This window comes from Marasmius oreades, chromosome 4 (genome assembly GCF_018924745.1).
Source record: "Marasmius oreades isolate 03SP1 chromosome 4, whole genome shotgun sequence".
NCBI lineage: Eukaryota > Fungi > Basidiomycota > Agaricomycetes > Agaricales > Marasmiaceae > Marasmius > Marasmius oreades.
In genome coordinates, this window is record NC_057326.1 from 3,431,041 (window position 1) to 3,453,635 (window position 22,595).

The window sequence follows — 22,595 nt, forward strand, 5'->3', positions numbered from 1 at the left end:
CCATGTTGTTCAAAATCGTTACTATCCCATCTCTTACTACTGAATCGACCCGGGCGACTCCGCCTCCGAGCATAAGAGGTGTACAAGGCATCCTCAGGCCCTCTGCCTAGGTACCGCTCGAATAAGCAGAGAAATTATGTGTAAAAAACAAATCCGTAACCTTGATGCATTTCAGGTTCGCTTGACGGATCGTTTCCAATTCAGTAACTCCGCGCGATATCGCTCGTACTTTGGAGTGTTTGTGTTTTCAAGCAAATGTTTTGTGAACTTGTACTGGCTAAACATTATCCACGACACCTTGTTCAGGATATCTCACTAATCAGTAGCGAAAAAAAAAAAACCAAGTATAAGTCTCTCATTGAGGAGTTAAAGCACCTAGAGTCTCCCAGAAACTGTAGACGAGTCCTTGATTCAACAGCTGAACAACACCAGTTGAATCAAAAAACACACCAGCATCTCCTGAGAAGTCCAGAATCCGTCGTCACCGTATGCACATCTGCAGCGTTACCAGACCGGTTGAACACCATCTCAGTTGCTCCCTCATTGTATAACCCCCACTTCGGCGTGACGTTTGAATTATCAAATTTCACGTTCGGATCGAGAGATATCGCGAATGACAGGAAGGATTGAGAGAAAGCTTTCACGAAATCAACATTGTTGAAAGGGGTTGGTTTACCGCTGACAGTGGCTTATACATCAGTACCTTGAGTGCGAAAGTTGCGATAAGAGGGTGCACTGACCCAGTAAAGAAGTAGCTGTGGTCCTGGGCGTGATAAGCTGGAGGTATCGCAAATTCTCCCTGTTAGTCATGAACGAATGATCGTTGGCGGAAAGGGAGAAAAAAATTCACCTTGAACGATCGGTCTGGGAATGCATTCAGGAGGTAGTATGTCGGGCATACGAAGATCGCTGACAATGGTCAATCACTGGAAGTTCAAGCCGAGTGCCTACAGAAAGAATACTAGGTCTTACATTCACCCATGACAAGGTTCTGTTGATTCAACTGTGACCCCAGCCCGTTATACTGCCGAGTAACTGCAACCTCCTGCCGAGGTCCAAAGTTTGGGAAGAGTTGACTCGCAAAGTGCGTGACATTTGCATGTGCGTGTTGATCCACGAAGACCGGCCCTTCGTTTGTGTTTGTCACAGCCAAAAGCGCTTGCTGTAAATGATCAGAGAGGATGAGAGAAATGCAACGAATAAATGGAATGCATCTCACCCCGTTGACTTTCCTCTGTTTTAAGGCCTTGGTTGCACTCTGCTTAATAAATGTTCCGTCGACCACAGGTCCGAAGGAAAATGTGCCAAAGAATGAAGCATAACCGATGTTCTTGTTCGCTTGTTCGAGAACTTGAACATTCACAGCTCTCAGGCATGCAAGTGTGTCAGAGGATTTAGAACATCTACACACACATTCATATTGTCAGCAGTAGTTCCACGGACGCGAATCTTTTGCCATACATTGTCTGAGAAACCACTTTGTGGTATATCGCCTAGGTGGCATCCGTTATAAACGCAAAAAGAACATATACCAATGCCGCTGACGCACCTCAGGGATTGGGTCATTGAACTTGTACTGTGAAGGCAAGAAGGTGGAACTCGTGATGGCAGCTCTAAATAGCTCTGGGGTAGTCTTCCCGTCTTCAGCGATGACGTGCTGTAAAACGGACCCGGCTCCTTCATGTGCAATAAATTTGAACAAGAGAGAAAAGTGGAAGACGGGACACGTACCTGCAGACCCTCCCCAAATCGTAACTTTGTTTGGGTCACCCCCGAATTTTGAGATCTAAGAAAAGACCGTGAAAAGATGTCCACATACGGCGAGACGGGGAACACGTACATGCTCATGGACCCAGCGAAGAGCAAAGTGTTGATCGACTAATCGATATGATTATCAGTGTTTCCCGCTTGTGGTGATAGTAAGGTACGAACGCAACCCGGCATTGAGATCACCGTTCTCCTTGACCTTGTTCCCTGAAAGAAAGCCTGCAGAACCCGGATGAGCACGGGAACAAAACATCTACTAAATTCTTTTGCACCGAAGAGACCCAGCCGATACTGCATAGCGACAACAACCACTCCTTGTTTAGATTCTCGGACGATGTCCCCTAGTTGAAACGCTCCCAAGCTTCCAGAAATGTACCTATCTTTCCTTCAGTGTCTGGTTCGGTAGGTCATCATAACTCAGGACCTACCCTCCGCCATGGATCCATACCACCGTGGGTAAACCTTCCGACGGAGGTTTTGTACCCGGAAACGCGACACTGAACGAATTCAAAAGCGATTAAAAATCTGGTTGCAATCTGATAAACATAGGAGGGTCACTTCAAAAACAAGCAGTCCTCGCCCGTTCCCGGTGTTTGACGTGTCTGGACCTTCAATTGGGAGATCGCCGAGTGGGGGATGCTCGAGTAGGGATTTGTGGAAGCAGCGCCAGTTGGAGCTTGGAGGCACATCAGCGGATTGGCGTTGGCAAGCTGAACACCACTGGTATTTGGGGGTGCTTGTGGTGCCCTCCATCGATTCTTGCCTACAAAGGTTGAGTGAGGATTGACCAGAGAATGAGTAGATCCTTACCAGTAGGCGCAGCAGCATATCGTATTCCACGAAAGTTCGTCAGATTATTGTGTGCATCAAAAACACCTTGATATCGAGCATAACCGAGGTCAATGATAGGTGCACTCATTTTTTGGCCGGAAAGAGAGGGCTCTGCTAGTGCGACTCCTACCAGCGTCGCCAGTAAGACTTGTTGCAAGGCACGTTTCTTCATGTCGTGGAGTTAGATACCGATGAATGGTTATGGTTTCAGTGTGGTTCGAGTGCTTATATACGCGGCTGGAATTCATGTCACTTGACCGTCCTCCTGAAGAGAGAAATAGTCGGTGGTGAGAGGGTGAAGTGACCAGTCGTGCTGCCAAATAGAACGGTGTCAGAACTGGAAGTAACAGGCTGGTAAGACGTACTAATTGGCGATCCTGGTTCATTCCCCTGTTTCCTGTATCCTGTCTATCCCTCAGATTCAGTCAACTTCTCATCCAATCGTTGCTTTCTTATTCTCGATGGTACGAGCAGTCCCAATGTCACTGAGCCTGGCAGCAGTCTCGGCTGAGTAATTTCAGTGTCGTTAATACGGACATCCATATGCATGGAAGCGTCGTTTTTTCGTCTGTTAGTTCTGAGGAATGGCTGTCGCAAGGGTCGTTCAATGCCGAAACATGGGGAGGCGGTCTCGTTGAAAGGTGAAGGTCAGAAACCGGCCCTCATGTAAAGAAAACTGATCCAGTGATTGATACGAAATTTGGGTAAATTCTGGCTATACAAGGAAATTTCTACTGAATTCTACATGTACATAGTGACGTCAATTGTCTCCATCGGTAAAAACGTCCCTAATCCCCGACCACCATCAGAACAATTCTGCCTTCAAGCAAGTACATCTCAAGAAGTTCAAGCCGCAGTCCAACCTGCACCTTGAAGGGAGCGGTAAATTGAAATGCAAATGAGCATGTTTACCGTATACGTATACTACATGCACGAAAGGCGGTCCTGGGCTTGTTCTCCGATCCGTGTATATGGAATCGCAATTGTTTTACACGCTTGGCCTGCAGCACCACTACATCCTCTCACTGCCGACTATTCTTTTTTTTCGGTACAGCAAGAAGAAAAGAATACGACAAAGTCCAGGTACATACTTTGGTATACTAATCTAGAAAGGAATGTTTTGTTTTTTCTCACTTTTTGACGTGTGCTCAACCGCTCTTCCAATCCATACAGGTTACCTCCACAGTCTGACACCGTTCTATGTGGCAGCACGACTGCATCCTCTCAAAATCTCACCGCCGGCGATGTTCTCTGTCCGGGAGGAGGAGAACGGCTCGTATACACAAGATCGATCCGCACAGGGTACTTCCACGAACTGCAAAGTTGTGACATTGTTCGATCTGACAGTACGACTGCACCCAAGGCGAGTCTGTGGTTTTTGCTTTCCGAGTTTGAAGGCCCGAAGTCAAGTCGAAAGAAACCGGCCGCTTGAATTCTCGTTGTAAAGGCTCTGAACAGAACCTCAGAGAGCCAGAAAGGTATAAAAGGTGCGCTGTACACCCAGAGTCTTCCCATCATCCAAACTACTACTCAAAGCATCCTCATAACCTTGACAACTCAAACACCACAAAATGACCATCGATTGCACTGAGGTAATGTTGACCTTGGCATAATATACCCCATCTAACTAGATGTCCGTTCATACTCCAGTTCATGGGCGCCGGAATCGTCTACATCCGTAACGAGTCGGGCAACAACATGCAAACCTTTGTCTCTAAGCTAAGCCACGACTCCGGCAGCGACAATTGGTTTGTCGTCTCCGCGTCCTTTGAGGACGACGCTCACGCTAAATGGAACCGTTCGAACCACGGCTGGGAGGTGATCGCCTTCAAGGATGACCACAACAAACGTGTCGGGTTCTATGTCGACCTTCAGAACGTGACGACGTATGTGACGTTCCATTCCTTCTCAAACGTGCAGATCAAGCAGGTCCACAAAACCAATAGCGGGTAGATTGTTGTTTCCTTCACCGAATATTTTTATAGTATGCTGACAGTTTGGATAGATGTTGAGACCAATTCCATCCCTTAAAGAACTCGGAATACAAACGGTATCGGATTATTCACTCGATAAGGACACTCTCACCCCTTGCCTCGACTGTTATCAACATGCCCCTGCCTGCCAGACACGAAGTTATGACTCGGACTTGACTGCTGATCTGGAGTTGAAGACTCCAGAGATCCCACGACCGCGAAGGACATGTAGCGAACGATATAGCGTAGTAACAAGAGTACGCACTGGTAGTTAGAATCTGAGATATAGCTACGGCACTAGAAAAGGACAATTTAATTTTCAATGAAACTTTGGGTCACTTCAACAAATACGAGTTAATCTTGGATTTGGAAAAACATGTTTAAAGAACACTACCGAACATTCGAAACGGGGGGTACGAGTGAATGGATTCTGCTCTTTGACATGATGTTCCTTACTGGGACCTTTAAGCCATCCTTGAAGTTTCCAGTTCCGCTGGAAACCCGATTTTGCACGGCATAAGATCACGAGAGTCGGTAGTTCCTTCAGGGGAGCCCCCGGTCCAGCAAGTTCTACGTTCATCGAGAAGTACGTCCCTTCTGTGTTGGATCAGAAAGGCGTTGTCACTGCCAATGGGCAGAGAAGAATACTATTTATAATCTCTGCTGCCCTGCGGGACCAAAAACGATAACCCAACTGTCATTCAATTTTGGTAGGAGAATATCAAGCACTCGAACGACAGCTGTCACTCGCACTTGCCCTAGCATGAACCAGGTTGGAGATGGCGAAGGGGACCTTGATTGCGGTTAGAGAGTACATTATTCCTCTGGACTGATCGGCGAACGAAGGCGTTATTGTGACAGAAGATGAACAGAGGGTGTGCTCGTATTTGCCGTGATTCGAGTTATTAGACATTCTATATTAAGCATCGACATACCCGAGCTTCCTGGTGTCTATCGTGAAGGTTACAGGTCCCTGCGTAATTTATGGAATGTGAGAAAGAGGGAAAAAGACAGAGTTGAGGAGCTCACCTCGTTTGTGAGCGAAACATTCATCATCGCGCCGAATCTCCCGTCTTCTCGAACGAATCAGATACCCGCTACGCCGTATTCGATATGAATTGCACCTTTGATCTTTTCCGGTATATATGCTTCTTTCAGCTTTTCGAGAAACGATGAATAGAGTTCTCGAGACGAATCTGAAGCCTACGATAGTCATGAGCAGAAGAGACGACTTGCAAAGTCAGAAGGTGCTCGCCATTGCATGATGAAAGTCAGGCTTATATCCTTTGTTTGTGTTTGCGAAAAGAGTGAACTGAGATACACATAAAACGTCGCCGTCTATGTCCTTGACGCTCCGTTTCCACATTTTTCCCTCAGTGTCGTCGAAGACGCGTAATCTGATGCTGGTGAACGATATCCAAGTTAGCGAGTCCTCGAGATTTTCCTATTTCGGTCGTAAGGCGAATTGTGATGAAGGCGATAGTCGAAGGAATATCGAACCCACATGAAAACGACAAACATCTTGTTGATCAGAGTCGTCGCATCTGCCATAGTATCATCTGTCCTGGCCGAAATCTTCAATGACTCGTCTAGAAGCACTCAGACGCGCATAACCTTTTCCTATTCCAACCAGAACCATCAAGCCTTGTGAAATTTGGGAGACGGTCTCACTGTCGACTACACAACATATAAACCAGATGAGTGTCGAACGAAAAAGAAAAACCAACAACTCACCGGTTACAGAGGCAGATGCTACCCTTTGAACAACGGCGCGCATTTCTCTCCAACTTCAACAATAAGACTTGAGTGCACACAGCCGACCGTGGAGAGGAGAGAAAGAATTTGGTAGTGAGGAGAACCAGGGACACCCGGAGTTGTCGGCCGAAATTAACCAAAGAAGGTACTGGCTTCCATCTTGTTGCCTGCTGCCTTCATCCTTTAATTAGTCGCGTTCAAAGTTGAAACAGCTACTTTGTAAGTCTGTAAATCGGCCCAGCTGTAAGTGCTAAACAACCAAAAAAGGAATGTGATTAGTAAGACTGCCGCGCCAGCCCAGCTCGCTCGAAAAAAATAATGCCCACCCCAGTTCAATACGTCAGGCGTTCATTCTACCGTTTTTGAGTTTAAAACTCTCTATATTTTCTCATAATAGTTCAAGCTAGTCGATTTGTCCTAATTAAGCCCAAAACTTAGTCCCAGCAAGCAGTGGAGGGTGGGAGGGAGCTCACGGAAACCTCAAACGTGTCGCGCGGCAGTCTTACTAATCACCTTCCTTTTTCAGTTGTTTGGCACTTACAACTGGGCCGACTTACAGACTTACAAAGTAGCTGTTTCAACTTTGAACGCGACTATTATTTGATTCATTCGTGAGTATTTGGTTGATTCCCGTATCGGAGCAGTCAAACAGAGGCGCTTAATTAGCAGTTCGCTCAGAACAGTCCAGTAGAGTCCAGTATTTAGCTGTGGTGTCGATCTGGGTGATTCCCACGTATCGGGTAGCGTTTTCCTTCACCCATCTTCCCCAACCTTGAAGCTCTCTACCACACTCAATGTGACCTATTACCTCCATTATTGTGCCGCCAACTGTGAAATGGATCAGCTACTCGAATCCATCCGATGGTCAAATTCTGAACAATCACGAGTCAGCAGAAATGGATGTTTCTAGACATTGTTATCTTGGATAGCATTTGAATGAAGAGGCTGGCTTGAAGTCCAGACAGGGTCTCGTCCCACTACTGCCCTCGGGTAGACCCTGGGGAGTTGGTTGATATTTTCGCGACTGTGCGTGACCTCATTGGCGAACGAGGATCCAAAAGTCTCGATCGGGCCAGAATGGAATGTCACCTGAAATAATCCATCGCTTATTTTAGCCACGTTCTGTCAGGTCTGACCTCATGCAGTTTGGAGGGGAGTTCATATAAAAGTCGACATTATTCCTCAGTTCCCGAACTTCATCACAACTAATTGCCTTACTCGAAACGACGTCAGCATCATGCCCGAATACAATATTCCGAAAACACAGAGAGCAGCCATCGTCGAGAAGGAAGGCTCCGGTGTTACTGTCAAGAACAACCATCCAGTCAAGAGTCAGGACCAGCTTGCACCCGGAGAGTGTCTCGTAAAACTCGAATGCTCTGGTTCGTACACACCTTCGTTCTCGTGATGCCATCATTCTCATTGCCTTTTACATAGGTGCATGCCACACTGACTTGCATGCAGCCACCGGCGACTGGCCCCTCAAAGCATCTCTACCTCTCATCGGTGGTCACGAAGGTGTTGGTGTCGTTGTCGCAATCGGCAAAGACACGGTCCGTAGCCCAGTCAAACTTGGCGACCGCGTTGGTATCAAGTGGCTTGCTGATTCGTGAGTATTTAGATTCTAATCTACTCCCTAACACCTTTTAACTCTGTTGGACATTTCCTAGTTGCTTGAATTGCGAGCATTGCCGTAAAGGCCGCGAACAGAATTGTCCTGAAGCCAAGCTGAGCGGTTTCACCGTCGACGGGACGTTCCAAGAATACGTCGTATCGTATGTGAACCACGTCACACCTATTCCTGATGGATTCCCAAGCGATGCAGCAGCATCGATCCTTTGCGCTGTGAGTTTACGCCTCGTTATGTGCCTGTTCAATGACTCATAGTCGGGTAGGGTGTCACTGTCTACCGAGCAATCAAGTACAGTGAGACTCAGATAGGAGATTGGATGGTCATACCAGGTGCTGGTGGAGGTCTTGGTCATCTTGGTGAGCCTTCTTGATCACCGAATTTATACTCCGGATGTTCTCAACGATCCCTTTCACAGCCGTCCAATATGCACGCGTTCGAGGCCTTCGTGTCATCGCTATTGATGCTGGAGAAGCTAAACGTGATCTCTGTCTTCAACTGGGTGCCGAGAAGTTTGTCGATTTCAAGGAATCCAAGGACATCGTCGGCGAGATCAAGAAAGCCACAGGTGGAGAAGGCGCTCACGCTGCCGTGGTCACTAGCGCTGCGGTTCGTCTCTCTGTCTTTATTTTGCTGTAGTATTGAAGACTGAATGCGTAACAGAGCGGCGGTTATACCCAAGCCATTGACTACCTCCGTCCGGGTGGAGTTCTCATGGCTGTCGGTCTTCCCGGAGAAGCAACGCTGAATGCGTCCATCTTCTTCACCGTCTTTAAGAGCATTAAAATTCTCGGATCATATGTTGGTAATCGACAGGATTCAATGGAGGCTATTGACATCGCTGCTAGGGGTAATGTCACAGTTCATTTTGAGACGAAGCCTTTGTCGGCTTTGAAGGACGTTTACGATGGTATGGCGGCTGGAAATATTGCAGGAAGGATTGTACTTGATTATTCCAAGTAAACTCGTATTGGCAGTGTGGCTTCCAGACAAGATTGTACTACATTAGACCAGGCTTCACTAGATGAAATTAATTGGACTTTGAAATTCCAGTGTTCTAGATGGGCTGGTATTTGTCTAATGCTCAAGAGAACTGTTGACAGCTGGTCTTCAAATTGTGTTATTGATATTTTGACACTCTCCCTCTCACCATCACTGCATCGCTGACCGTCCCGATCCACGACCCAGCCTTCGACTTCACTGCAACCATATCAAGCGCTGTTCGAGATACTGTCGTGACTGGTTGACGATTAACATTTTGGAGGAGGACAATGTCATTGAGAACATTCAGAGTATTTATGCTACGCTGCAGTGAATTTGGGATCATTGGGAGGAACGACAAAGATGGTACATCCCAGACGTAATACCCTGCCTTCAGAGCTCTATGAGTACTTGTGAACTTGACGTACTTCGGAAGGAACGCGCCACATCCCTAGTCGTCCTCTGACTCAAGCCGCCACCAGGTGGCGAACTTCATCGTCAAACCGCAAAGTTCAACCACCTTCTCAACTATTTCAAGAGGAGGGGGTTGATTATAAGGTGGAGGCAGACCTGTATCTGCAAGTGGGAAGATGGGGAGGGCATATTTGTGCTTCAAACGGCAGAGCCGTGCACACCTGTGCGTTGGTTGAATTTCAGGGTAAAGATACGATACCCATCCGGGAAAATTCATCGCGAAGCCGATTCTCTGGATCGGTAAGGACTCTTTGCTGGGGTATTCGACCTCGGCTGGCATGAGTTCGTGCCATCTCTTGTCGAGAACATTGTTTGGGATTTAAAATATAGCGGCGATCGGGGCCATGGGGTGGAGGAACAGGGTTGTAAGGAAGGCTGAGTGATTTTTCAGTAGTTGAGTCTGTGGTGGTACAAGGAGACTCCGTGCTAAGGTGCGAATCAGCCTGGTCGGTCGTTGACATGATGGCAGAGGGCAATGTTACAAAAGCAATAGGGGTCAGGGTCACGTTACGGTCATTGGCCTGAGATAGGTAGCACAAGAAGTTTATTTGAGCCATTTGCTATTAACGGGTTCATTTCCACAGCTATTCTGCCGTTTTTCTCGGCAAACTCGTTGAAGCAGTTTGCCATCGACATAAACCGGTACACTATCATGGGCAGTCAATAAATCGTCTGAAGTTCAAGTTTCGAGTTCCCAGCCTCACCATGGTCGAGGTCAAGAACGCAAGCTTCCAAGGAAGCGAATTGAATGTCTCAGCGGCTCCATTTGGCAATCCCTGGTACAAGTACTGTTGAGGACCACAATCCGGAAGCGTCATCGTACGGCCGCTCCGTGACTGATATCAGCAAGTCTAAGCGTTTCCGTTGAACTGAACGCCGTCCTTCCCAGCAAATGAATCACATTCAGAAGCGCGTGAAGCGCCGTCCAAGAGCCTGCGATACTGTTTGAACTTGTCCAAGAACGGAAGTATCGCAAGCCAGTGCTACCAATATACTCGACGATCAGGAGATACTGGCTTCCGACTTTGTATTTGTACGCCTCGAACAGATCGTTCTTAGCAGCCGACAGAGCATTAACGAGCTGGCCGAAACCATTAGGGAAGTTGGCGACGGAGCTTTGAGCATGGTAGAGGTGACCGAAGTTGTCGTCTGAGGAGAAGTGGTAGCAGTTGGAGGAGTCGCAGATGGCCCACATGTCGACCCAAAGATATTCTGGCTGGTTGGCTGAACGAGAAATGTTTCGGAGATGACCACCCGGAATTGGTTGAGTAGGTAGCGTTGTTGTCCCTGGTAGATCAGGTACCATAGCTTCCGGGTGCTCATGTACAGTAGAGGAAGGGTACAACGTGAGTAGATCCTCATTATGCGTTCTTCTAGCGTCTATTGACATTCCCTCATCTAGATGATGTACCTCTCTTTCACAGGCTTCATCCAAGCAGAGAACTCCAACTTCTACTACCTTGACCAGACTTCCCTCCGGCTCTGGCTACCGAGCAGCGCCACATACTCGCAAATACGGGTAGATGACTTGATGTCCACTTGAAGCTCAGAGTGTTGGCTGCTCGAGAATCGAGAGTCGCGTTCGTAGCCAGCACTGGGGAGCTTGGCAGCTGGGGTGACTGCTGCAGGGAGCAGGAACGCCAAAGAGCGAAGTATGTTAACTCGAGTAGTCTCGGTGGCTTGGGAAGCATAGCGCTAGGTTTGTCTTGTCGATATATCGTCAGTAGAGCTCGTGAGATCCGATGACTGCGGTAGAAGACCCGAACTTGAGGCAAATGTCCTGGCAACGCGATTCAACATACGATCTTGTGCCTCTTCCCATGAAGAAAGACGCACCGTTTCTCGCACGGGAAGGCGAGCAGATAGTGGCCGGATAACAGTGGTTCCAAGCCCATGCGTTAAGTGTCGGGAGGGAGCACATTTCTTGTACCATTTCGCTCGTCGCCTATCGCTTGGAAATTATGGAACCAATAAAGTTCGCAACTTCGTAGGGCATCCTGGCGTCGTGAATGCCAAAAACGTACGGCGGCTGGCTGACAAGGATAACAAGACACTCTCGCGCCTTCCTAATTCATCTCTGAATCACCTTGTCCACATGATTTATCGTTCACGGAGGTGTCAATGCCACGAACGCAGAGGGGGGACGTAGTTATCCCTGTTGAGAAACTCTGCCAGCTGGTCTTTCACATAGCGGAAACTGACAGAACAAGTCGAGCCTTGTGGGCCCGTGACGAAAACAGGGTACAGTGTTGATGAGCGAGCTGCGTAATAACGTACACCGTGGTTTGTCCTCGAATGTCGTGCCTTGCATGGATGTCGATTCAAAACCTTTTTCTTAAAGGCGTCGTCTGAGTATAAGTCGAAACCGCATACCTGAGTAATTATTCATGAAACGTGGTCAGCACTTGGGTTGGGTAGTAGGACGCGGGAACGCACAAAGGTTGTTTCATCGCCGTCTCGAACTACTGCTGGTTACAAGATTTGGAAAGAGATGGTTTGGGTGGAAACATGCCGCCACTCAAACAAACTGTTCAGTATTTTCGACTCGAGCAGTAATGAAAGGAGTATAGTTCATAGGCAGATGCGCTCTCAGGAGTTTTATCTCCGAGCTCGGAGCCACTGTGATGGCGATGAAAAGAAGGAAGTGCACTGTTGCGCTTTGCCGTCATTTCAGTCGCCGCTCAATCTTGAAATTATACGAGCATGTCCTGAAGCTTGAAGCTTGAAGGTACAAGTCAACTTCTGGCTTTTCACTCGTAGGAATACCAGAGGGTATATATGAATCTATTCAGGCGCGTTTTCGATTTATTTGAATTTGCCCCACCCCCCTGCCCCCACCTTGATTGGACTGGTTTTCGGAAATTACATGTCACTCCTCTTACTCACCCATCATTAAAGTTTTAGGCACAATTCACAACGTTCCAACGTTCAACCCTTGATAATATCCAGGAAATCTAATCAAGCTCCGCTTCGACATATGAGGTTAGAACTCGGAAAATCGTACCAGAAAATGTGAAGTTTGAACGATCCTCACTGAGCATCCCTGTAGTTGTCTGTTCATCTACTACGCTTCACTCAACGTGTTGTTCAACAAATTGGTTGCTCTCTCCGCTCTTACTATCCTAGTCTTGTTAACCTCCCTATAATAATACTTTACTGTGCTCTTCTAGATACAACTCCGCGGAGTCTCCAAAAAAGAGGTTAATCCTACATTTACCATTCCATGCCTCACATTTAGACTGTACACGCCACATCTGACAATACATTCGTTTAGCAACCCATTTGAACACCACCGTACGGGCCTAGAGAAAGAAACAGAAGGGTGAGTGACGTTCATCGATACTACTTAGTCGATACAGGCTTACCGGAGTGATCACTAGGGGTACCTTCGAGTACATTCGGGACGTCTCCTACGATGCATTGTGTGTCGGTATTGTCATGTCCGGGGCACGAAGCCCAGGTATTGTCTTCCTTGATGTGTAACTCTCCGTTAGGGTGAGCGTAGCCTAAGAATCGACCTGGGAGAATTGGTACGATATCCTTTCTGTATAGGACCGTGAATATGAATGAAACGCGGTAGCAAGGAGTATTAAGTGCTTACTTGTTGGTGATATGAGTGATTGGCACATGAGAATCGACATAGTTCGCAAAGTCTGGGTTTCCGACCTATCGTTGTGTTTAATGAGCGAACGAGCTGAAAACCACGGACTCGGAGGAAAAAACGACCAACCCGAGGTGAAGCGTAATTGATCATCTTAACGCCAGTGGTGGTCGGAAGATGAAGCCGTAGGTATACGGCATCCAGAAGAGCTAGTGCAGCACCGAGCGAGTGCCCTACGACCGTTACTTGACTAGCCGAGTTTGCAGACAAAGCCTTCTGAACGGCTGCAAGAACTTGAGTTGCGGTCTTTGCCTGTTCGTCTCGGAATCCGTTGTGAACTTTGACTGCGGATGGTACGCCAGGGAAGAGAGTGGAATCGAGATTGCTAAGGACGAAACTGGCATCGGTTAATACCGCATCACTGCAAAGGATAACCCGGTTTGTCAGTACAAATCAAGTAGTCGGGACTCGGGACGAAGCGCCTTACATCTGAGAGAAGTCAGTCCCCTGGTGGCCCACAATGACAGTCTTGAGTGTCGGGTCGTACCCGACGTACCAAAACTGGACAGAGTTGCCATCTCCTCCGGATGCAACAGGCTTGAATGTAGGATTAGCCTGGCAATTTGCTGCAAAGTGATGACAAGTTAAGTAGCGGTAATATGGATTGACAGTAAACCCGCCGGATAGCCAAACCTACCTCCGCAGTTCCAAGCCAATGTGTTCGCCGGTTGACAGTAAGCTGCGGACGCGTAAAACGAGTAAGGTTTGAAGCTGGCAACTTGGGAGCTTGAAAGGATAGTGATAGACTGCCGCTTCTCTGGTGTAGGTGAGGCCACTACGATAGCTGCGAGGGCTATGAGGAGGATAGCGAACGAACGAAACATTTTCCGAAGTTGTTACGCAGCTCGTAGTGGGCCTCGACTTGAAGAGGGAGAAAAGAACGAGTTCTGATCTTGGAATCAACGTTATTGGAACACGACGCTTATAAGCCAAATCATTCAGCCCATCATGAGAAGCGAGATCGCGTGGTAGCGACCCCACGAGTTCGACAGTCTGACGCGAAAAGGTATTGATGTCAACGTTGAAACATATGCATTTTCGCGTCCGAGAGAAAAGCATGCATGGAATGAACCATGAAAATACATGGTAAAAGACGATAAAGGGGGTCGAGTAGAGTTCAGCGTTCACGCGTTCACGAGCCATGTGGTTTCAAAGTCACAAGTATCGATTTGCAAGTCGACCTTCTCTCCTGCGATTGCACGGATTATTGAACAGCATTCAGATGCCATGGTTCGTTGCCTCGTAACGGCACCAAAAATAGACCGTCTTGCTGTTAAACGGCAAGCGTTCGCGTGGAAACCGAAGGGAGTTGGTGGTTTCTTCCAGTAGCCGTGGATTCTTGATATGCAGTATCAAATTTGACAGCAGCACAGGTAGGCCAGGACTCGGGAGCTAAACAGCGATCACAGCGGTGTCGAGTAGCCTAGTATTAGATGGTTGAAACGATTGAAAAGTGAGTTCGGCGTACCCTCATTCAGGAATGATGCATGAATCATGATTGCCACATAGTAGTGCATTATGGATGTCGAACAGAACTACTGGTCCGGGATGAGAGTGGAGATTGCGGACTCTTCAAACTTGAAGATCAAACGATCTGTATCAGGGAAGTATCAATGATCTGAAGTACGGCCTTCGTGATCGATCTAGCAACAAGCACATAAGTAGTAAATCTGGAGCTGGTGTATATCAGCAAGTCCTTACGTTGGTCTCTTCCAGTTCCAGTATGAGTGAGGATAAATTGACGAGATACGCCTTTTCAAGGCTAAGGGTTGTACGACGTTTTCAAAGTCATAGGTAATCTAGCACTCGATGTGGGACTTGAAATGTGTTTGACATTAATTCCGATGAAGAGTATGAGGAGGCGCAAAGCTGTGGCGGTTGAACTGAGGTAGTGGAGCAATGAGAGTGGTTAACTAAATTAGGTCGGATTGCCGTCGCCTCGCGCCTTTTTTCCATCCAGAAATGGAATTAAGGAATAGATTGAAAAAGCACAAAAAACGGCCGATTGATGCCGGATATACTGCTGCACAAGGCCTTCGGAAACTGAACAGCATTTCCGCATCCCAATACATGCTTCAGAGTTATGGATTTGGACTATTACAGGCCATATCTAAGATTTCATTCAACAGCCCATATCAACACCATCGTACGGCCCTGTGGAAGGAAAGCAAGTTGCGTAAGGAATGGAGCCGTCAGCGGTCCATTTAAAGAGCTTACCAGAGTGGTCACCGGGGTCGCCTACGAATATATTCGGAACGTCTCCCACTATGCATTGTTTATCGGTATTGTCGTGACCGGGACACGAAGCCCAAGTGTTGTCTTCCTTTATATGTACCTCCCCGTTAGGGTGAGCGAAACCCAAGAATCGACCTGGGAGAATCGGTACGATGTCCTTTCTAAACACAAAGCGGATATGAATGAAAGGCGAACCCGTCGGTCGTATGGAAGCAGGCTTACTTATTGGTGATATGGGTTATCGGCACATGAGAGTCAACGTAGTTAGCAAAGTCTGGGTTTCCGACCTGTCGTTCTGTGTCGGGAATAATGCTCGAGGAACACGTAGGAAGAAAGCTCACCCGAGGAGAGGCATAGTTAATCATCTTGACGTTCGTACTGGACGGTAGTTGGAGTCGTAGATACACCGCGTCAAGAAGAGCTAGTGCAGCGCCAAGTGAGTGTCCCACAACCGTCACTTGATTGGCAGAGTTCGCTGACAATGCCTGCTGTACGGCTGTAAGAACCTGAGTTGCCGTTTTTGCGTGCTCGTCCGCGAATCCATTATGGACTTGGACTGAAGATGGAACGCCGGGGAACAGTGATGGATTGAGATTTTCGAGGAAAAAATTGGCATCGGTTAATATAGCATCGCTATAACCAACAGTTAAAAGCGGTCACGACCAAGTTTATAGGATATGCTTACAGCTTGGAGAAGTCAGTTCCCTGGTGGCCGACAATGACGGTCGCGAGGGTCGGATCGTAGCCCACGTACCAAAATTGTACGGAATCCCCGTCTCCTCCAGACGCAACAGGCTTGAATGTGGGATTAGCTTGACAGTTTGCTATTAATATGTAGGGTGATATATTTGGTTGATCGTTGATGCTCAGATACGAAATAAAACCCACCTCCGCAGTTCCAAGCCAGTGTATTCGCCGGGTTGCAGTAAGCTGCGGACGCGTAAAACGTGTACGGTTTGAAGCTGGCAACTTGGGAGCTTGAAAGGATAGTGATAGACTGCCGCTTCTCTGGCGTAGGTGAGGCCACTACAGCAGCTATGAGGGCGACGAGGATAACGAACGAACGAAGCATCTCCGAGGTTCTTTACGCAGCTCGCAGCGTGCCTCAAGAAGGAGAGAAGAACAATGTTCTAATCTTGAAGAAACCCTTGTAAAACACGACGGTTTATAAATCTTTCCCCCCTCATATTATTAACTCATCATGAGAACCGAGATCGCATCTTGACGGTCCTTGAACAGCCCAAGGAGTTTGATAGTTTGATTTTCAATCGAGAGAAGATTGATCTTGACCGTTGACGCCGAAAGTTGTGAACGTGCGGACCCTGGTTCACGCAAATTTGGGATCAGATCACCTGCCCACACAAAACGACAAAGATTTCAAACCTTTGGTACGAAGGCGCACCGGGTATTTCCTTGCCATGCGTATACGCATCCTAGTTCCGTGAGCAGAGTTCAGCGGCCATATGGCTAGAGGTCACAGGTGTAGGAACACCTTCTGCCTGAAATTGAATGAATTATCGAACCAAACTCAGATGACAACTATCACGGTTACCGCGGGCTATGGTGGCCATGGATAGTATTGGTACCTAACAGACAATCTCACCGCAGTCTTGGAAAACATCTGAACAATCCTGATTTCAAACTTGGGGAGGCTTGGCATGGTGTGTTACTGCGCTGTCAACGTCGTTGTCGATGGACCTATCAGATTCGCGGAAACGCGTTGCACAGGAAGGTTGGGAGATACAGGAACGCCCTGTAACAATCTTTGGAAGGCTAAAAAAGACAGTATCATGATTGAAAACTTGAGGGAATTGAAAGGCAAGTTAGACGTACTTGTCAACCCATCTCAACTTTTCATAACTCAACTACTCGCATGCAGTGCATTGAGGCATAGTTCAAACGTTCACTGCGCGTCACAACCTCAACATTGACAGCACATGTCCGTCCGGTTGAGAGAAAAAACCATCTGTATCAGGACAGAATGTTCATCATATTCCTAGAAGTACACAGGTTAGCAAAGATCTATTAGAGTTGTTGTATATCAGGAAGCACTTCTCCGCGAACTGCCCTCCAACCTGTAAGTTAAGTAATGCAGCATTGAGAAAGAAGGACTGCGGTTGGGCTGCGGACCACCGTTATAACCGTTGTCATGAGGGCTGTGTGACAAGTCCAGGGCTATGTGACTGCGATCTATTGGGTTCGGTCACAGAAAACGAAACTCAGGGATGATGACGATCGAATACTTTTGAGGTCGACACCGACAACGACGACTAAGAGCAATACCTAACCTGTACCGCGTACGTCGACAACCAGAATTCCAAAAGAATAAGGGGAAGTCGAAGAAGATCTCCTTCAACGATGTCCAGATACCCGGAGGTGCGTTCGTCTTCGGTGTCCACGATGTCGACCTCACACTTTCGTCCCTCAGGATCCGGAGTCCCAGCGCAACCATTATAATGACGCTTATTTACCCAATCAAGCTCACAGTAGTTACTTTTCAGGTGGATTTCAACATGGTCCTGGCTCACCACCACCACCACCACCACAACCACCGCTTCACCAATTCAACGCAGCATATCCACCGCCAGGGCAGCCCATAGGTTCACCGCCTCCAGGCGGTCATAGTCCTTATGACCACTACGAGCCGTATTCTACCGTACCACCACCACCACCACCTCTTGCGGTGGATGCAAGGGATTCGTATCTGCCACAAGACCCCTTTGCAACACCCTATCAACATTCAGCCCAACCCCCGCTCTCTACGCACCAGACGTACGAGTTGCACGATGATGGACCTGCCCCAGTCGGCCACGCAGATTCTGGTGATCTTGATATGCCGTTGTTGCAAAGAAATACCAGTGGTACCAATCGCCTGAATCTGCCAGCTCCTGGCGCGGCCAATACGGACAGTTGGTACGATGTGGGACAGGAGAATTTGAGTATGCCAATGCCAGGCGATTATGGGGGTGATGAGTCGAAATATATTCGGTGTGTTGGTTCATCTTACTTCATACGTGCATCCCACTTGACTTTCCGCACAAGGTACGGGCGTATACCTCAACGTGTCCCCAGAAGATACAAGACCGTCAAGAAAGTCGAGTTGTTCCATGGAAACTTCGTGTTGGGTCGGTACATGGCCTCGTTTCACTCGCACGCCGTTTAGTTGACTCCGAGATAGACAATCCTGTTCCCACAAAGCTGCTCGATCTCTTCCCGCCATCAGTGCATAGTGATAGGGAATTTACGCATATGAGGCACGTCAAATTCATCTTCTTTCTTTTCCGCTCGCTCATCGAATTGTGCAGATACTCTGCAGCGACATGCGACCCCAATGATTTTAAAGATTCCGGGTTCACTCTACGACAGGTCCATTATGACCCACCGAGGCGAACTGAACTATTTATCGTGATGACCATGTATAATGAAGACGAGGAGTTATTTTGTCGGTACGTTTACTGTGCTTTTTGACATATAAATGCCTGTCTCACGAAGGTTCTAGGACGATGCACGGTGTCATGAAAAACATTGCTCATCTTTGTAAACGTGATCGCTCCAAGACATGGGGAAAAGAGGGTTGGAAGAAAGTCGTGGTCTGCATAGTCTCGGACGGAAGGTCCAAGATCAATTCTAGAACACTTTCCGTCATAGCTGCGATGGGTGCTTATCAGGACGGAGTTGCTAAGAACGTCGTGAATGGAAAGCCGGTGACTGCACATATCTATGAGTATACAACGCAAAGTACGCATATCTTCACCTTCCCCTACGTTTCGGGTTGAGAAAGCTCAATTTCTGTGCTTCCAGTCTCCGTAACCCCCAGCTTGAAGATCGAAGGTCCAGAGAAGGGGCATATGCCTGTACAGATTATATTCTGTTTGAAGGAGAAGAATCAGAAGAAGATCAACAGCCATCGATGGTTCTTTAATGCTTTTGGACCCATCTTGAACCCGAACGTTTGCGTTCTCTTGGATGTTGGTACTATGCCGGGCGGGACGAGTATCTATCATTTGTGGAAGGTCTGTTCTCTGAAGGACTGGATTCTTCATCGACAATAACTCACCCGATATTGTAGGCTTTTGACATCAACTCAAACGTCGGTGGTGCCTGCGGAGAGATTGTCGCTCTCAAGGGTAAATGGGGCCTCAATCTCATCAACCCACTGGTGGCTGCTCAGAATTTCGAGTACAAGATGAGGTAAGAGCTCGGCTCCCTTGTTTCATTCGTGGAAATTTCTCACTGAGCCGTCTTTCCAGCAACATCCTCGATAAACCCCTAGAATCCGTGTTCGGGTACATCAGCGTCTTGCCTGGTGCTTTCTCTGCCTATCGGTACATCGCTCTACAGAACGATAGTAAAGGCGAAGGACCACTACAAAAGTACTTTTTGGGAGAGAAGATGCATGGTGCCGGGGCTGATATCTTTACAGCTAATATGTATCTAGCCGAAGATCGTGTATGTTTTGTGAACGTTTTCTTGATACCGTTGTTTGCTTCTGACACATCTTTTACTGACGCAGATTCTTTGTTGGGAGCTGGTCTCGAAACGAGGTGGAGCGTGGATATTGCATTATGTGAAAAGTGCGTATGCTGTTACAGATGTTCCTGATCAGGTATGAAAATTCTTTTCTTACCTCTCTTTTCCTTCTGCCGACTTACATCACCTCTATAGGTCCCAGAATTGATCTCCCAACGTCGGCGATGGCTCAACGGATCCTTCTTCGCTGCTGTTCACTCAACTTTCCACTTCTATTACATCTATCGAAGTGCGCATAGTTTCCTTCGGAAGTTCTGGATACACGTGGAGATGTTGTACCAGTTTTTCAACTTGGTATTTAGTTGGTTTTCATTGGTGAGTTTTCCTGTCTGTCTTCTGCAAATAAGCAGGGTTAAGGTTTTTCTTTTTCTTCTTCAGGCCAATTACTATATTGCGTTCGTCATTCTCTCGAGATCTATGGAGGATCCGACCTTCAATCTCAAGGGAATAAATATTGTTAATATTATCTTGAATTACTTTTATTTGGGTGAGTTACGAATATACCTTGCCTGCTCTTTCTTCCTGACATTTTCCTGTTATGCGCCAGGCCTCCTCGTCACGTGTTTCCTTCTTGCCCTAGGTAATCGGCCGCAAGGTTCGAAGTGGGGATATACCGCTGCATTTATAGGGTTTGGGGTTATCACGATATATATGACTGTGCGTTTGGCTCTACACCTCTTGTGGCAAGGGATTGACCTGGAATCCCCTCATTGCAGATCTCGGCATTCCTTCTAGCATTCAAAGGCATCGAACAACTAGCGAAAGAAAAGGGTGGGCCGTTATCAGCCGGCGACATCTTCACCAATACGATCTTCCGAAATATCGTTCTATCGTTGGCTGCTACGCTCGGGTTGTATGTCGTCGCAAGTATAATCTTCGTGCGTGTTTTTTCCTCCGTTTCCTCTCGCTCATTATTGATCGTTTGAAACTCCAATATAGTTCGAACCATGGCACATGATAACCTCCTTCATCCAATATCTCCTCATGGCCCCATCCTACATCGGCGTTCTAAACGTGTACGCGTTCGCCAACGTCCATGACGTCTCTTGGGGAACTAAAGGCGACAATAAGGTTTCTACTGACCTGGGCGTCGTTCAAGTTTCTAGTGGGAACAAGAACGAAGTAGAGGTGGCCATACCTACGGAAAATAAGGATATTAATGCAGGGTATGAAGATGCGTTGCATGTATTGAGGACGAAACCGCCCAAGGAAGAGAAGAAGAAGGAAGGGGATCAGGAGGATTATTATAGGAGTTTTAGGACGAAGTGGGTCTTCTTTTTGGTGCATCTCCTTTGACATTTACTTACGAATGCTGGATAACAGCGTACTCCTCGCATGGACTTTATCGAACGCTCTACTTGGTGCAGCGATCGTTCAAGCGAACGGGAAGCCTGATCAAGGTGCTCAGAATTCGGTGAAGGGGTATATGGCGTTTTTATTATTCAGCGTTGCTGGGTTAGCATGTGAGTTTTTTTGTAAAAAATCTATCGCCCTTTAGCTTCGTGCTTACAACGTCACATTCACCAGTCGTGCGCTTCGTCGGATCGACAATATATATGGTCGTGCGGTTGTTTGCGGGAGAGTAGATGTGCCGTGATTTAGTTTCGGAACATGGACAACTTCTCGTATCTTTTTGTCGGACGCTCTGTAATTCCTCTGGTTGCTGCATCACGATTAACAAACCCCACATGTCCTTTTTGTCATCTTTCGATACCTATTTACGTCTACCGCAACGTTATTTATCAATTATCAAGTCTTATTTCTACCTACACCAAGGAGCTAGCCTCAGTGAACTGTGGCGCGTCCAGAAAATGACGAGTGGATGCCCGACGGATAAGAAAGAATCCAAATATGGTTCTCGAGTGTAATTCATGAAGTTGGCCTGAGGGGCACCCAGACATGTGGGGAGTCGAACCACCGTTCCATCCCTTAGAAGGAAGGCTGAACCGTCAGCAAGCTCCCGCCGAAGCGGGATGAACGCCCATGTTGTGTGATGAAAGGAAAGAGTCAAAAATGCTGCTAGGCTGCTCAAAATGCCCGGTCTACCTCATAAAAAGAACGGCGAGGCGATGAGGGGGTATAACGGAGGGAGGAGAAACCGAAGAGCTATGTGGGCCAATGATGAGAGAGATACTCGAACTTCATGTAGGGAATACTCATCTTGAATCTCCAGTTAATCATGATGCCTGCTGCCCAACTTGTCCGTAATCGAGTGGGATATATTTATCAGTAATGGTGTCGACCGGAAGGAGATACAGCACGCTAATAGAGGGACTTGCCTTTTTCAAGAGGAATTCGAATATTCCGCCAGATATCTGTGGCAGTCAAGGCTATAAAGTCAAAGTCAAAGACTCACCGGAAAGCCTTCAGCAGACGAGCTACGGAACAAAACTTAAAAAAGGCCACACGCACCTTTCAATTATCTGTGAAAGTCTAACTGCAGAGGTTAGTGTAACACGCTCTACAAAAAAGAGAAAGAGAAAGAAAGAAAAAGAAAAGGAAAAAAAGAAAAAGAAAAGAAAAGAAAAAAGAACAAAAGAAAAAAAACGAAAAGAAAGAAAAAAATAAAGCAAAAAGAACAACGAGGGAAACGCATACAAGTCCAGCGACGATGGGTATGACTTGAAACTCAAGTGGGGTATATTCGCCGTGAACCTGGAAGCCCGTCATAAGAAAAAAAGCAAAAGAAAGAAGGATGGTACAACAACAGAAGGACGAGGCACACAGGTCCAATGATGATGGGTATAACTTGAAATTC

The 22,595-nt window shown here is 47.3% G+C and overlaps 9 protein-coding genes across 9 annotated transcripts; 3 read left to right on the forward strand and 6 right to left on the reverse strand.

The window, feature by feature from the left end:
• Positions 1 to 224: 224 nt before the first annotated feature.
• On the reverse strand, positions 225 to 3,245 carry E1B28_007908 (uncharacterized protein). Its single transcript, XM_043152690.1, has 16 exons — positions 2,964 to 3,245; positions 2,578 to 2,911; positions 2,326 to 2,530; positions 2,196 to 2,264; positions 2,040 to 2,143; positions 1,933 to 1,986; positions 1,841 to 1,878; positions 1,732 to 1,786; positions 1,550 to 1,677; positions 1,462 to 1,493; positions 1,220 to 1,403; positions 973 to 1,162; positions 851 to 909; positions 741 to 777; positions 451 to 678; positions 225 to 392 (listed from the first exon to the last, which is right to left on the reverse strand). Exons 2-15 carry the CDS (start codon positions 2,768 to 2,770, stop codon positions 641 to 643), a joined length of 1,386 nt encoding a protein of 461 aa, XP_043010776.1. The 5' UTR covers positions 2,771 to 2,911; positions 2,964 to 3,245; the 3' UTR covers positions 225 to 392; positions 451 to 640.
• A 924-nt stretch (positions 3,246 to 4,169) lies between these two features.
• Positions 4,170 to 4,610, forward strand: E1B28_007909 (uncharacterized protein; the record flags this gene model as incomplete). The annotated part of the gene is made up of 3 exons (XM_043152691.1): positions 4,170 to 4,190; positions 4,249 to 4,547; positions 4,604 to 4,610. 3 exons carry the CDS (start codon positions 4,170 to 4,172, stop codon positions 4,608 to 4,610), a joined length of 327 nt encoding a protein of 108 aa, XP_043010777.1.
• Positions 4,611 to 5,353: 743 nt separating this feature from the next.
• E1B28_007910 (uncharacterized protein) lies at positions 5,354 to 6,522 on the reverse strand. The gene is made up of 7 exons (XM_043152692.1): positions 6,306 to 6,522; positions 6,186 to 6,248; positions 6,091 to 6,130; positions 5,827 to 5,974; positions 5,696 to 5,774; positions 5,601 to 5,644; positions 5,354 to 5,544 (listed from the first exon to the last, which is right to left on the reverse strand). The coding sequence occupies exons 1-7, from the start codon at positions 6,346 to 6,348 to the stop codon at positions 5,491 to 5,493; spliced, it is 471 nt and encodes a 156-aa protein (XP_043010778.1). The 5' UTR covers positions 6,349 to 6,522; the 3' UTR covers positions 5,354 to 5,490.
• A 932-nt stretch (positions 6,523 to 7,454) lies between these two features.
• On the forward strand, positions 7,455 to 9,100 carry E1B28_007911 (uncharacterized protein). The gene is made up of 6 exons (XM_043152693.1): positions 7,455 to 7,708; positions 7,764 to 7,935; positions 7,997 to 8,171; positions 8,222 to 8,315; positions 8,375 to 8,565; positions 8,620 to 9,100. The coding sequence occupies exons 1-6, from the start codon at positions 7,564 to 7,566 to the stop codon at positions 8,917 to 8,919; spliced, it is 1,077 nt and encodes a 358-aa protein (XP_043010779.1). The 5' UTR covers positions 7,455 to 7,563; the 3' UTR covers positions 8,920 to 9,100.
• A 490-nt stretch (positions 9,101 to 9,590) lies between these two features.
• Positions 9,591 to 9,968, reverse strand: E1B28_007912 (uncharacterized protein; the record flags this gene model as incomplete). Its single annotated transcript, XM_043152694.1, has 1 exon — positions 9,591 to 9,968. The coding sequence occupies one exon, from the start codon at positions 9,966 to 9,968 to the stop codon at positions 9,591 to 9,593; it is 378 nt and encodes a 125-aa protein (XP_043010780.1).
• Positions 9,969 to 10,225: 257 nt separating this feature from the next.
• Positions 10,226 to 10,717, reverse strand: E1B28_007913 (uncharacterized protein; the record flags this gene model as incomplete). The annotated part of the gene is made up of 1 exon (XM_043152695.1): positions 10,226 to 10,717. The coding sequence occupies one exon, from the start codon at positions 10,715 to 10,717 to the stop codon at positions 10,226 to 10,228; it is 492 nt and encodes a 163-aa protein (XP_043010781.1).
• A 1,964-nt stretch (positions 10,718 to 12,681) lies between these two features.
• On the reverse strand, positions 12,682 to 13,896 carry E1B28_007914 (uncharacterized protein; the record flags this gene model as incomplete). Its single annotated transcript, XM_043152696.1, has 6 exons — positions 12,682 to 12,713; positions 12,777 to 12,955; positions 13,013 to 13,077; positions 13,142 to 13,433; positions 13,500 to 13,638; positions 13,710 to 13,896. 6 exons carry the CDS (start codon positions 13,894 to 13,896, stop codon positions 12,682 to 12,684), a joined length of 894 nt encoding a protein of 297 aa, XP_043010782.1.
• A 1,122-nt stretch (positions 13,897 to 15,018) lies between these two features.
• Positions 15,019 to 17,468, reverse strand: E1B28_007915 (uncharacterized protein). The gene is made up of 8 exons (XM_043152697.1): positions 17,141 to 17,468; positions 16,691 to 17,080; positions 16,196 to 16,629; positions 15,993 to 16,131; positions 15,649 to 15,940; positions 15,530 to 15,594; positions 15,290 to 15,468; positions 15,019 to 15,226 (listed from the first exon to the last, which is right to left on the reverse strand). Exons 3-8 carry the CDS (start codon positions 16,377 to 16,379, stop codon positions 15,195 to 15,197), a joined length of 891 nt encoding a protein of 296 aa, XP_043010783.1. The 5' UTR covers positions 16,380 to 16,629; positions 16,691 to 17,080; positions 17,141 to 17,468; the 3' UTR covers positions 15,019 to 15,194.
• Positions 17,469 to 17,513: 45 nt separating this feature from the next.
• On the forward strand, positions 17,514 to 21,609 carry CHS4 (Chitin synthase 4). Its single transcript, XM_043152698.1, has 17 exons — positions 17,514 to 17,683; positions 17,736 to 18,295; positions 18,350 to 18,432; positions 18,486 to 18,561; positions 18,613 to 18,753; positions 18,807 to 19,045; positions 19,109 to 19,320; positions 19,377 to 19,498; positions 19,558 to 19,756; positions 19,821 to 19,913; positions 19,973 to 20,152; positions 20,216 to 20,324; positions 20,385 to 20,494; positions 20,554 to 20,715; positions 20,777 to 21,102; positions 21,161 to 21,300; positions 21,365 to 21,609. The coding sequence occupies exons 1-17, from the start codon at positions 17,666 to 17,668 to the stop codon at positions 21,421 to 21,423; spliced, it is 2,829 nt and encodes a 942-aa protein (XP_043010784.1). The 5' UTR covers positions 17,514 to 17,665; the 3' UTR covers positions 21,424 to 21,609.
• The last annotated feature ends 986 nt before the right edge of the window (positions 21,610 to 22,595 follow it).